Consider the following 13,404-nt stretch of genomic DNA (forward strand, 5'->3'; position numbering starts at 1 on the left):
TTTAGACGATGGCAGTATCCATGATTTTATTTCTACACGATTGGCACAACAACTCTCTCTCTCTCTCTCTCTCTCTCTCTCTCTCAAATTTCTTCACGTGGTCAAAATTGTTTTTGATAATTGAAAGACCCAAGTCACTGCTGAAGTTTGCATTGGTGCATTTACACAAGCACATACATTTTTGGTAGCACCATTGCATGGTCTTGACATGATTTTAAGAATGTCATTCCATCATGAATTTAATCAGACACATACCATATTCCTCACTCATAATAATCAAAATTTCTCCATCCAAGCAACACTAGCACATCAAAAATTTCCACTTCTTTCTCACACTCAAGCCAAAAGAGCAATCCCAAAACAAGGAAAAACATATCTGGTGTTGGTAAATCAAGTCTCCACTGAAATTGAAACTTCACATAACTCCTCCCATGATGATTTTCTCTCACAATTTAAGGGTTGTTTCATCATGACCTGCCACACGTTCCAGAAGACCACAAAATAGATATCATATCTGGTAGTGAACCTCCTTGTAGAGCACCTTACCGTGTAAATCCGACTGCAAACATGGCGATACAAATTCCACTCACTGACTTGCTTGATCGAGGACTTATAAGACCTAGTAGTTCACCATACAGAGCTCCAGTACTTCTTGTTAAGAATAAAAATGGAACCTTTCGTATGTGATCGACTACAGAGCTTTAAACAAGATCACCATCAAGAATAAGTTCCATGTTTTTAGAGTGGATGATCTGTTAGAAAAACTGAAAGGGGCAAACATTTTCAGCAAAATTGACCTCACATCGGGGTATCATCAAGTCAAAATGTTTGACCAAGATGTCTACAAAACTGCTTTCAAAACACAAACATGACATTATGAATTTTTTGTCATGCCATTTGGTCTAACAAATGCATCAGTCACATTCACATGCATGATAAATAGAATTTTCATTGACCATCAAGATTTTGTGATTGTATTCTTTGACGATATTCTTGTTTTCAATAAATCGGACCAAGACCATAAAGAGCACTTAACACGTGTATTTGATATGCTTACACACACACACTTGTATCTAAAACCTGAAAAGAGTTTATTTTTCCAATCTGAGATTGATTATTTGGGGCCATTGTATCGAGCAAGGGAATACATGTAGACCCCAAGAAAATTGAAGGCATTAAGTCATGGACGAGACCCAAAAATTTGCATGAACTTCGTTCTTTTATTGGTCTATGCAGTTATTATAGGAAGTTTGTACATAATTTTGCTTACAAATCTCATTGCCTCACTCTCCTATTAAAGCAAAATTCTCTTTATGCATGGTCTAACTTGCAAAAAAAGTTCCTTTAATGCACTCAAGAATGCTATGATAAATGCACTTGTACTGCAATTGCATGATTTTGATAGACCATTCTTTGTGGTAGTCTCTCATGCTAGTGAATAAGGTATTGGTGCAGTTCTTATGCAAGATGACCATCCACTCGTGTAAATTCAAACCTTCTGAATAAAAGTTTAGTATCTATGATAAAGAATTGATTGCTATGATACATGCTTTAAAAATTTGGAAACATTACTTAATGGGTGTTGATTTAATCATCATCAACTCACTATTAGGGAAATCAAATAGAAAGCACATAATTAACCAGTACGCCAGCTATCCCAATTGCACTTAACCACATACAACAAGGGGGTGCCCAGTCTCATAACATGGATAGTGGACAAAGTTTTCGTACGAGATCTTCCACACAATGTTGAGGACAAATACCATGATTCAAGAAGCAATCAATTGGCGAATGATGCGAAAGACAAACTTTCAAGTGGCTCAAAAAACAAAAATGCAACAAAACAAGATGAGCCCATCTTCTATGAGTTTTATAACTAAAAAATGTGGAGACAAAAGAGATATCAAATGAAACGAAACAAAAAACAACAAAACCAATTTCAGAAACCAATGCCCAAGTTGATGACCAAAACGCAATATCTCATGCTTGTGGGAGCAAATAATTGTGTTCGAGACAAAATCACTAGAAAATCCTTGAAGTTGACAAGCTTTCTGGAAGGACATGGGTCCTACGAGACAAGCCACCAGCACGGCCGGACAGTGTGTATGCTAGGGGAAGGCTATAAGATAGCATGGTTGGGTGGCGACTAGCACACACATTACCACCGCCCTTTCACTGGTATCAGAGCTATTTTTGGAAGGAGGGGAAAAGAGGGTTGCATGTGCATGTTGTCATGCCAAGGGTAGGACTAGACGGGCACGGCCCATGCAATGTGTCAGACACACATGCAGTAAAGGGGTCTATATATGGAAGAGGGCCAGGGGCCTATATATAGGATGGTTGGGAGGTTATTTGCATGTCTGTCTACCCGCTGGTCCAACATTGGTATCAGAGCAAGGTGGAGAGGAGGAGGTAGGGTGGATCCATGACAGGGAGGAAGCATGGTTTTCTTCTCTCTCTCTCTCTCTCTCTCTCTCTCTCTCTCTCTCTCTCTCTCTCTCTCTCTCTCTCTCTCTCTCTCTCTCTCTCTCTCTCTCTCTCTCTCTCTCTCTCTCTCTCTCTCTCTCTCTCTCTCTCTCTCTCTCTCTCTCTCTCTCTCTCTCTCTCTCTCTCTCTCTCTCTCTCTCTCTCTCTCTCTCTCTCTCTCTCTCTCTCTCTGCCTATGCAAGGCTATGGAGGCTTTCTCTTTTTCTCATGCCTGGAAGGAGGAGGAAGAGCGTGCTTGCATAGCTTGCTTGCATGCCATGCATGCTCGATTGCAAAAGGGGAGGTCGAGATTGACATGACAGCAAAAAGCTGTGTCGTGGGCATGATCCCTTGTAGACACATGAAGGTCAAGGAGGAAAATCGACAGTGTATGGCCGTGGGAAGCGACTCTTGCAGGGGCTTGCATCGCAGGGCGATCTGCACCGAAACTAGCGGGGGTGGGGTTGAATCAGAGCACTCGGCACAAGGATCACATCGCATTTCAGGAGCAAACGCCGTCACCGCCATCGCTACGTAGCGCGAGGAAAGTGCTGGCTCTCTGCTGCTCGCCGTTTTGCCATCGCTATGCAGTTGTGTAAATTTCTAAATTTTTTTTCAAAACAAAAAAATTTGTTAGCTTTTTACCTTGCAGGGGAGCTTTCCCACATGCACTAGCATGCATTAACATGCAAAGACATGCAATGGCCTGCACCGAGCTCTTCGTAAGATGAACGGTACTCTCATCGCTCTCGGGTCTGCAGTCGGGTTTTCGCATGGAAAATTCCAAGGCAATTTTACAGACCATCAAGGTAAAGCTCCACCGTATTTTCTACAACTTTGCGATCATGTACAGGCACGGCGTGCTCTATTTGCGGTGACACTACACCGCGTCAGATGTTGCTAACAAGACCATCCAGAATACGACAACATGGTTCCATCGCTTGAAGAGGGCTTGTCTGCATTGGAACCTGTGATTGCTGACATTGGGCAAGTTATTCAGCAAGGCTACTCATCAAAGACAATGTTGATGCTCGATTCTAGGTTCATGAAAGCTCGAGCATCCCGGCCATGTGATCAACACGACAAGTTTATACAGGTAAATTATGAGGTAAGCATTCACTTTTACTTGTATTTATCAAAATATTCAAGTACCTGTTGAATAGTATAATATGCAAGGGCTATGAGTGATGCCGTGTAACTGCGCATGTACTAGACGTGTATATACATCCACAAGCAAGGCTTGTCCGAAGCACGATTTTTCTCCATCATCAGTACGATCAGGCATGCACGGCATGTCTTGAAAAATTATCGTGCTATGTCTAGGTCAGATGTTTTTAGTCAATCCGAATTTGCATATCCCTTTCCCATGCTTCCCTGGCCAGCTTGAATCAAGCATGGCTTGAGTATGACATGGTTTTGATGTTTCTAATAGCAAGGCTGTGTATTGCTTAGGAAACTCGAATCAAGCACGGCTTGAATCCCAACCACTTGTCTCCGAAGCACGGCTTCTCAGCGGTTGACTTTGATGCAAAAGCATAGCAAATTCGCGATGCTTTAGAATCTCAAGGAGATTGGCACATCCTACTGCTCGACTTGATGCGGGGGGGCATGTTGCTCGGCATGGCCGACTTCGTGTCATTGTTTCTCGAAGCGGAAAGAGGATGTTTGCCACACAAGACCGGTTACTTTCAGTTGAAATCACTCGACAAGGTCGATGCTTTTTGTCATGATATTTGTGTCTCAACAGCCGAATTCGTCGTCTAGTATCACAACATTCTTTATGCGAAGCAAGGCTTCAAGCCAGGTATATTGCATGGAAAATTCCCACGTTCGGCTTATGCTATGAGCATTCAAACTTGGGAAGGATTTGGCAAAATGATTCCAGCTTATTTCATTATGTGACAGACGAGCGTATATGATACAAGGGATGTATATTTACATCCAACAGCTCCCATCCGTGCAGCAGATATGGCTACGAGCCATTTTAAGAGAGTTTTGCTCCACGGACTTTTGAGTCAACTGGTGACCGCAACAACTAGGTTAGCCAATTTTATGTTCTTATTATTTTTCCATGTTTACACTTTACTTGAAAATTACTGTCATTGTGAAAAGAAAAGTGCTTTGGCAATTTTACATGAAGCACGGCTTCTCCCTTGTGCCAAGGAACTGCCCAATGACTTGTCATCAAGGGCCGTGGCACACAAGTTTGCAAAAACTGGCAAAATAGGAAATATCACCTCACAGAATTCCTACCAGTTTAGATTGTGCAAGGCACTTATGGTTTTAGTTCTCACGCTTGAGACTGTTATAGTAGCCAAGGGCTTACGTTTTTGCATGCAAGTCATGCTAAGCAGGTGGCATGGATTCCACCACTTTATGCATTATGCTTCCGCTATCACACTCGCAACTCTGTAAAGGACATACTAAGTGATGGATTGTTGAACCTGATGGTTGGTTGCTATCAACACCCAACAACACTAAAAGGAACCTAAATCTAGGACTTATTTCACAGGCAAAGTGCCATGCTAAGTCATTTTCATACAATCATGACCCTATAAGGCAGGTAGATCAAGATGTGGTTGTGTTTTTCTATTACCTCTCTCAAAGAGAGAGTCATAGCAGAAACTTGTTGCATGCTTATAGGATACGCTGCACGTTGGGAATAAGATGCACACGAGCATGGCAATCAACTATACACGTCATAGTCGTTCAAGGAAAGTTCCACAACCCAGCATGGTTAAGATGCTACTCAAATTAGTCTTCATCAGTTCGTCCATTGAACACTCATTTGCACAAGGGCTATGAGCCACACATGATACGAGCCATTGTCATGCCAAGGGTAAGACCTAACTATTGGCATTCTTTGGGTGATTGTTTTCAAGAGTGAACAGATCTACCCAAGGAAGTATACATCGACGTTAATGGATGAGCAAGGGTCTTGTCATTCAGGATGTTTACAGTGTCATTTTTGCACTACACAGTAGCTGATCTCTACAAGGGAGTATAGATGCAGCAATCAGTTGAGATAGCATGGATGTCCACAAGAGCTAGGCAGTTCACTTGTGTGGATTTCTTGCTCTCTCTATAGCACTATGGAGTTTCTATGGACATACTGTTTTGGGGTAAGACCCGACAGGTGATTGCTACATCACCCAGCAGTATTAAGGATCACAGTTTGATCTGCATTGAGGATCACAATTGATCTCTCCCATTTATACTTTCAAGGAAAGAATTCCACAATCTACCACATGGTAGCAGACGAAGTCAACTTTTCGAGTTGATTCCAATCATTATGTACACGGTTAACTATGTTGGTTACCGTAGCCTGCTAGTTGAGCGGTTTCTACAGACGGTCTTACCAAGGGGTTTGACTACGTAGATGTTAACCAAAGGGGTTGGATTGCGCAAGCAACACCCACGGTTTCCAGTGCAAGTTGTATAAATACGCTTGAATTTTTCAAATCCATGCCAAGGGCATGTTGGAACAGAGTATTTTGGACCGTAGCGTCTACTATACCTTATGCTGTTACGAACCTAGTTGTAGGGTTCGATTTGGCACATGTTGTCACATGGGATACAACATGGTCTAGGAACTCAAGGAGTTCAGTTTAGCCAGTGTGGAGCATGATAATGAGGGTCCCTCTCACTCTTGTCGCGGAGTGTTTGCAGTTACCTCCACACACAAGTACCAGCTCGTAATTGATGGATGTCGCTTTTCTTGATATCCTTGTTTGAGACATATTCCACATGTGGAGAATATGAGTCTCTTGGACTGACACTAGCGCCAACTTTTACCAATGTGTCGCGACAAAGTCCCTAGGTGCTGGTCGCATCCATTGGTTCGACCATTTTAAGCACACAGTATTAGGAGCAATTTCAGTTGGCCAGAAATTGGCGGGTACTAAGTACAAACTTGTTACAATTACAATTGTTGTGAAACCACCTTAACGGAGGGTCGTTTCTACATATAGCTAAGTATGCTATATACATGAGAATGTCTCATGGTTGATACCTAGGTGTGACTGAGTTGTCACATTTTGTTATTGTCCAACTTTTGTTGCAAAATATGCTATATTCATGAGAATGTCTCATGGTTGGTACCTAGGTGTGATCGGGTTGTCACATTCTATTATGGTCCAAATTTTGTTGCAAGACTTTTACGTACGTATCGTGGAAAGTCTCGTCATAGAATTGCGGTTCGGATATGTTTGTGTTAAATGCATGCACACTAGGTGTTATGGGCCCTAGTGTTTAACACAAATTTATTCGGAGCGGCATGCAAATTCATGGACATTATTGTTTCTGCAAATTTTTGCACTGAAACTCCAATCTGCTTTCAACCTAGTTGGTTGTCTCCATTCCATATCGTGTATATGGCTGGATAATCAATGATTGAGTCATAGTTTGTCGTCAGTCGTGGGCGACTGTCTGTAAGTGGTTGGGGGAAAGCACCTCACTCTTACTGTTGCTATTCATCCCGCGTAGGATGGGCAGCTTACAAGCATTCTATTTAGTACTAAAGGATATGCAAAGTGCATACGTTAGTAAAGCACGCTAAAGGATATGCTAAGTGCATACGTTAGCAAGAAGTGAAACCACTAGATCGGTTACCTTTCTGGTTTGGAGTTGCTTCATATGATGAAAGGCATGTTACGGCCAGTTCTAGTCTCTGCCTGTTATTCTCAAGTTATCAACCTTAATCATGAGTTTGGATGAGGTTGACTTTCATATGATGAAAGGCATGTTACGGCTAGTTCTAGTCTCTGCCTGTTATTCTCAAGTTATCAACCTTAATCATGAGTTTGGATGAGGTTGACTATTGACAAGAAACCACCGCAAGTCAAGGACTTGGTTGCTGTTGATGAGTATGTCAGCATAGTACTTTCATGGAAAGATGAGCCGAGGTTATATTGCACATTCCAGTACCTTCAGAAAGTCTGAAACCTGGGTATACATTTAAACACCTCGACGTTGTGATAACTCGTTTAGCATTCTCAAGTGAGTTCTAAATGGAGCCTTCACGCTCTTTTGATTATGAGTCGGTTAACCAAGACGGTTGCACAGGGACAACAATGTAGAAAATCAAGATGTTACTCTTGATTTCATTGAACCTCCCAATGAACCGGGTTCCGATTCAACTAACCGTTGGATCCATGAGGGATGCCACGGTGGAAAAAATTAGTGTTCTTATGAAGATACCACCACTTGTGTTTTCGAGGACGAAAACGCTTCTCCAAAGGGGGGAGTAATGTCATGCCAAGGGTAGGAGTAGACGGGCATGGCCCGGGCAATGTGCCCTCTTCCATATATAAACCCTTGAATTTTACAAGCTTTTGTAAGCACATGGGTCCTACAGGCAAGGCCACCAACACGGCCAGACAATGTGTATGCTAGGGAGAGGTTATAAGATATCACGGTTGGGTGGAGACTAGCACACGCATTAGCACCACCCTTTCACTGGTATCAGAGCTATTTTTGGGAGGAGGAGAAAAGCGGGTTGCATGTGCATGCGAAGTGCTGCTTCTCTCCCACGTTCCACAAACAGTGATGTATCCACTTTGCAGCAAAAAGAAGGCAGGCATAGTTTCATGCGCATTACCACCGCCCTTTCACTAGTATTAGAGCTATTTTTGGGAGGAGGGAAAAAGCGGGTTTCATTGATAGCCGGCTTTCGGAAAATCAAAGAAAAAAAAAGAAAAAAAAAACTCATTTCACCCCCCCCCCCCCCTCCCACTCTCAGTACCCCCCCACCGTAACTCATCGTTCCCTTCCCACCCCACGGGCATCTGATAAAACTCTCGCACTCTCTCCCCCCCATTTTCTTTACATACCCTCTTCCCCCTCCTTCCCCCCCCCCCCCCCCCCCCGATTTACCCTCCCCGGCCAGGCAGAAATTAAGAAGAAACCCCCCAACCCCTCTCTCGTGCTCCCTCGGTGTAAGCCGCGTGGGACCCCCCCCCCCCCCCCTCTTCGGCCCGCCAATATTCCCTCCGCCGACCCCTCCTCCCTCTTCCCCACCCGCTCGCCTCACCCTCCTTCGGCTCATTCCCCCCCCCCCCCCTTCGGCCTCATTCTCCCCCCCCCCCTGGCCCGCGGATATATTCCCCCCCCCATTGACTTAGTTGTCATTCATCCTTAAGCCCATGAAAGACACACCGCCCTCCCCCTCTTCCTCTCACCCACACAAACCCATGCCCCGCCATACCCCCTCTCTCCCTCACACACTCCCTCTACCCTTATCCCCTCACCCTCCCCCTCTCCCTCTCACGGCACGGCAGCACGCCAAACTCTCTCTCTCTTTCTCATCCGGATGCCGCCATCGCGCAAATCTCTCTCTCTCTTGCCTTGCGGCAGCAGTTGAAACACACACACACACACACACACCCACCACACACCTCCCCCCCCCCCCCCCCCCTCTCCTTCCGCCATGCGCAACAGTCCGCCATCCGCCACAGGAAAAAAAAGAAATATATATATATAAATTATATATATATATATACATTATATAACTCCCCCCCCCTTTCCCGTGTTCCCACGCACGCATGCGCACATACATATACATATACGCACTCACCCACAAAAAAAACACACACACATGCTCCCACACTCACATACATACATACGCACATGCATAAACGCTTACGACATCGACAAACGAAAGAAGAAGGATCCAAAGCACGCGCCGCCAACGACAAAAACAGAAAATGCGCCGAAGGCATGCCCCGGCCGACTCCGGAAAGAAGTACGCTCGACACCAACGCACCGGCAGCTCGCCATTCGCCGGCAACACGCAACCTCAATGCCATCTCAGTAATTTTAGGTTATTTTACCATTATCTTCATTTTTCACCCAAGCCATTGTAAATTTTCCTTTTGTAAATATCCTCTCTCTAGGTGAGGGTAACAAAGGCCCACCTAGAGATTCCCATCTTTTAATAACCTCCCCCAAAAACAAAGCAAGAGTCAACCACGCTCTTGGCAATGAACATTTGCAGTCATTGAATCTCCCTAGAGAACGCACCAAGTAGGTTGCACCATCTCTTTCCCCTACCTCTCTACCACCACGGCATGCCACCTTGTAAATATTGCAGAAATAATTCACCCTCACACCCGCGAGGTTGTTTTCATCAATTGCGAGTGTTCTCTCTCTCTCTCTCTCTCTCTCTCTCTCTCTCTCTCTCTCTCTCTCTCTCTCTCTCTCTGTGTGTGTGTGTGTGTGTGTGTGTGTGTGTGTGTGTGTGTGTGTGTGTGTGTGTGTGTGTGTGTGTATGTGTAGGCTTACGGTATTCATATCATCATGGGCTTTGCGTCCTAGCCGCTCAAAGCTAGGTGGTGCCCCCTGTTCGCTTTACCGTGGCAGGCTCGAGCCGAGCCATTCGGCCCCCGGCGTTTTAGAGGCCGTCGGGGTCCGGGGTCCGCTTTTCATCCGTCAGCATGTGCATGGGATGTGATGCTTCTCTCCCACGTTCCACGAATAGTAATGTATCCGCTGTGCAGCAAAAAGAAGGTAGGCACAGCTTCCTGTGCGCAGTGCGTGGACAGACAATGATAGCTAATCATGGCCACGACACCTACTCTCTCCATAGTGGGCGGCTACGGCGGCCGACCAAGGCAAAATCGATCGGAAACTCTATGGCACCAAGGATCCGAAGGCTTCTATTGGCGTCGTTGGTTGCACGCGTAGGAAGGCCCATTAACCCTGCATGAAGGAGGGATGAACCCACCCCATGAGGGTAAGAGGCCAACACTTTACCATCAAGCTATTGACCCTTGTTGTATATAACAAGGAAAGATAGGTACTTGTATTGAAAGAAAGCTAGAGGAAAAGGGAAAGCTTCAAACTTAAAAGAAGTAGTTTCAACCTTACTTTTCACTTCTTGGAGGAAGGCAAGTTTTCCTCCAAAAATTATTTTTTCCTCAAGGAGGTAGCTTCAAAGTGAAAAAAGCCTTCACAAAAACGACGAGTTTTTGTGAAGAATCAATTAAGGTTTTCTTATGACGAACGACACGTGAAGCGATACAATTCTTGCAAGGCGAGGTTCGCATGCAACACAAATTGTGGAGCATACAAAACGCAAAGACTTAAATTTCACAAGGTACAAGTTGACGTTTTTTCTCTCTTTACATTAGTGTGTGTTTATCATGGCCAGTGAGGATATCCCACCTACACACCCTTTTGATTTTGAGCATGTAGATCAAAATCAGACGGCTGTTGTTGACACTAATATGCATGACAACATGATGATCTAGGAGATCATGGGCTTGTAGATATGGCTACTTTCAAGACTTTGGAACATCACCAAAGCGTACTTGAACGCAACCTCTCTTCACTCAATGCAAATCTTACCAATCTTACGGAGTTATTTGTGAAATTTATGAATTCGCAGACAGCTCAAGGAGCCACAAGTGGCACGGTTAAAGGGAACCAAGCTCGCACGACTCAAGGAGTCCAAGAGATAAGTGCTTCAGAAGGTGCAGAAGGTAGAAATTCATTACTTAAGAATATCACCATTCCTGAGTTTCATGGGGAAGAGTGTGATCACAACAAGGATGCGTTCAAGACATTCTTACACAAATGGAGTGATATTCATAGATTGAGACACACCTCAAATATAAAGACGGCTGTGGAAACAAGTCTATCTCTTAAAGGAAAGGCCTATATATGGTGGATGACATTTCTAATAGATGCTCGTCCTACATCTTGGGCTGCGTTTCAAGCTTCTTTCTCCAAAGAGTTTTTGGACTCCAATGAAAAAGATAAGAATTGGTTAGCATGGGATTCATGCCGCATGTCTGGCCTCTCTCTCACATAGTACCTTTTGAAGTATCAAGAAATCATATTAAAACTAGAAGGTCTAGATGAATTCCAAAAGATACGGGGTTTTAATAGCGGTCTTGACAAAGACTATCGTCTTCATGTCAAGACCCAGCATCAAAAACTTTGGAAGAAGCCATCAGTCATGCCCAAAGATATGATGATGACCAAGAGAGGAAAGGAAATGTTCCCTACTCTAAGAATAATTTTGCTAAGAGCAATGCGACTAAGAGCCAATGGCGAGGTAGATCTCCCACACGTTCCAAGAGGAATAAGAGACAATCTACCTCTCCACGTCCACAAGAGTGTAAGAAGCCCAACCACTCACGAGATACTCCACGTGGGTCTCTTAGCACTGCTGATTTTGAGCGTGCAAAGAAACACAATTTGTGTTTTAGATGTCTTTCGGACCAACATAACAAGAAAGATTGTCCTCTTTTACAAGGCAAAGAAAAGGCCATGCACACGGTGCAACACCTCACATTAGATTCATCTCCTAAATATTGTGATGTAGAGGTTCTTCATGGAAGAAAAGCACAAGTGTTGTGTGCCTGCTTCAATGTGGCTGACCACCTTTGGCACCCATGATTTGATTCGCATGCATGGAACTATTAACGGACAACGTGTTCGTATTTTAGTGGATGATGGTGCAAATCATAACTTATTGAACTATAAGCTTGTCAAGAAATTGAAGCTTACACAGACTCCCTGCTCTCACAAGTATGTGGTGGAGCACATGTCTGGGAATGATAAAAAAGTATGGGACACGGTATTTCAAGGGGTTGATCTTATTCTTCAAGATCATATGATGACCCTTGACGTCCAAGAAAAATATACCATTTGTACCTCTTATATGTACAACCGAGCTTCCTATTTTGTAGAAAGCATATTTAATAGATGAAGTCTTTTTGTGTTACTGCTTGTCTCCAAGTCTTGTGAATTCTCAAGAGAAAAGTGCGGTGAATTCTAGTAATGGTATGCAAAGTGCAATGATTTCTAATAATAAGCAAAGTGTTTACATATCTAACGAGCAAAGTGCTCTCAATTTAAATTCTATAGAGCAACGTGCAACTGTTGTAAAGCAAACATTACACAAATTACAAGATTCTCCATCCCAGCATAACTCTAGTTTACTTTCTCCTTTTGCACGGAAAAAGCTGACTCACTTACTCACGGAGTATAGTGATGTGTTCTCAAGTGATTTACCACCACCCCTTACACGTGATGTGCAGCATGGCATAGATGTCTTGCCAGGCACTAAACCGATGAGTAAACCACCTTATCGTATGAGTTCTAAAGAAGCCAAGGAGGTTGAGAGTCGGTTGGCTGACTACCTCGCTCGTGGTTTCATTAGACCTAGCACTTTGCCTTGGGCATCACCAATTCTATTGGTAAAAAAGAAAGATGGTACTATGCGCATGTGCATAGATTATCGTGAATTAAATGCGATAACCATCAAGAACAAGTATCCTCTACCTCGAGTAAATGAGTTGTTTGATCAACTCCATGGGGCAAGATACTATACAAAGATAGATCTTCGTTCAAGATACCACCAGGTCCATATCCTTTTGCAAGATATCTCCTAAACTGCCTTTAAAACACGGTTCGAGCATTTTGAATTTTTGGTTATTCCTTTGGTCTAATCAATGCTCTAGCTACATTTATGACACTCATGGATAGTTTCTTACATCCCTATCTTCGAAAATTTGTTGTGGTTTTTCTTGATGACATTCTCATTTACAGTAACACTGAAAATGAACACATAGAACACTTACGATTAGTGTTTGAATAGCTACGAGGTCACGTGCTGTATGCTAAGCAAAGCAAGTACGATTTCTTTAAAATAGAGATACATTACCTCGATCATGTAATCTCTTATTTTGGCATCAAAATGGACCCTAACAAGGTCACTGCCATTCTTCGATGGCCACATCTCAACACGGTTGAGGAGCTTCGAATATTTTTTGAGGAGATTCCGTGATTATGCCAAAATTGTTGTTCCTATGACAAATCAACTTAAAGAAAAAGGTAAGACCTTCTCTTGGGAAGAAGCCCAAAAATGCAGTTTTGAATTGCTTAAAGTAGCTATAGCCACTGCTCCCATCCTAGCAATCGTTGGCCCAC

The 13,404-nt window shown here is 43.5% G+C and overlaps 1 protein-coding gene across 1 annotated transcript; it reads left to right on the forward strand.

The window, feature by feature from the left end:
• Nucleotides 1–3,394: 3,394 nt before the first annotated feature.
• Nucleotides 3,395–4,005, forward strand: LOC147423793 (uncharacterized). Its single transcript, XM_086502000.1, has 2 exons — nt 3,395–3,562; nt 3,919–4,005. The coding sequence occupies exons 1-2, from the start codon at nt 3,395–3,397 to the stop codon at nt 4,003–4,005; spliced, it is 255 nt and encodes an 84-aa protein (XP_086358126.1).
• Nucleotides 4,006–13,404: the final 9,399 nt, after the last annotated feature.

This window comes from Adiantum capillus-veneris, chromosome 26 (genome assembly GCF_014529385.1).
Source record: "Adiantum capillus-veneris isolate H3 chromosome 26, ASM1452938v2, whole genome shotgun sequence".
In the NCBI taxonomy this organism is placed as follows: domain Eukaryota; kingdom Viridiplantae; phylum Streptophyta; class Polypodiopsida; order Polypodiales; family Pteridaceae; genus Adiantum; species Adiantum capillus-veneris.

Excerpts from the sequence above, each read along its gene's own strand:
- LOC147423793 (XM_086502000.1), top strand. The coding sequence starts at position 3,395 with ATGGTTCCATCGCTTGAAGAGGGCTTGTCTGCATTGGAACCTGTGATT. Across the intron at positions 3,563-3,918 it reads AACACGACAAGTTTATACAG|GAAACTCGAATCAAGCACGG; the intron begins GTAAATTATGAG and ends TGTATTGCTTAG.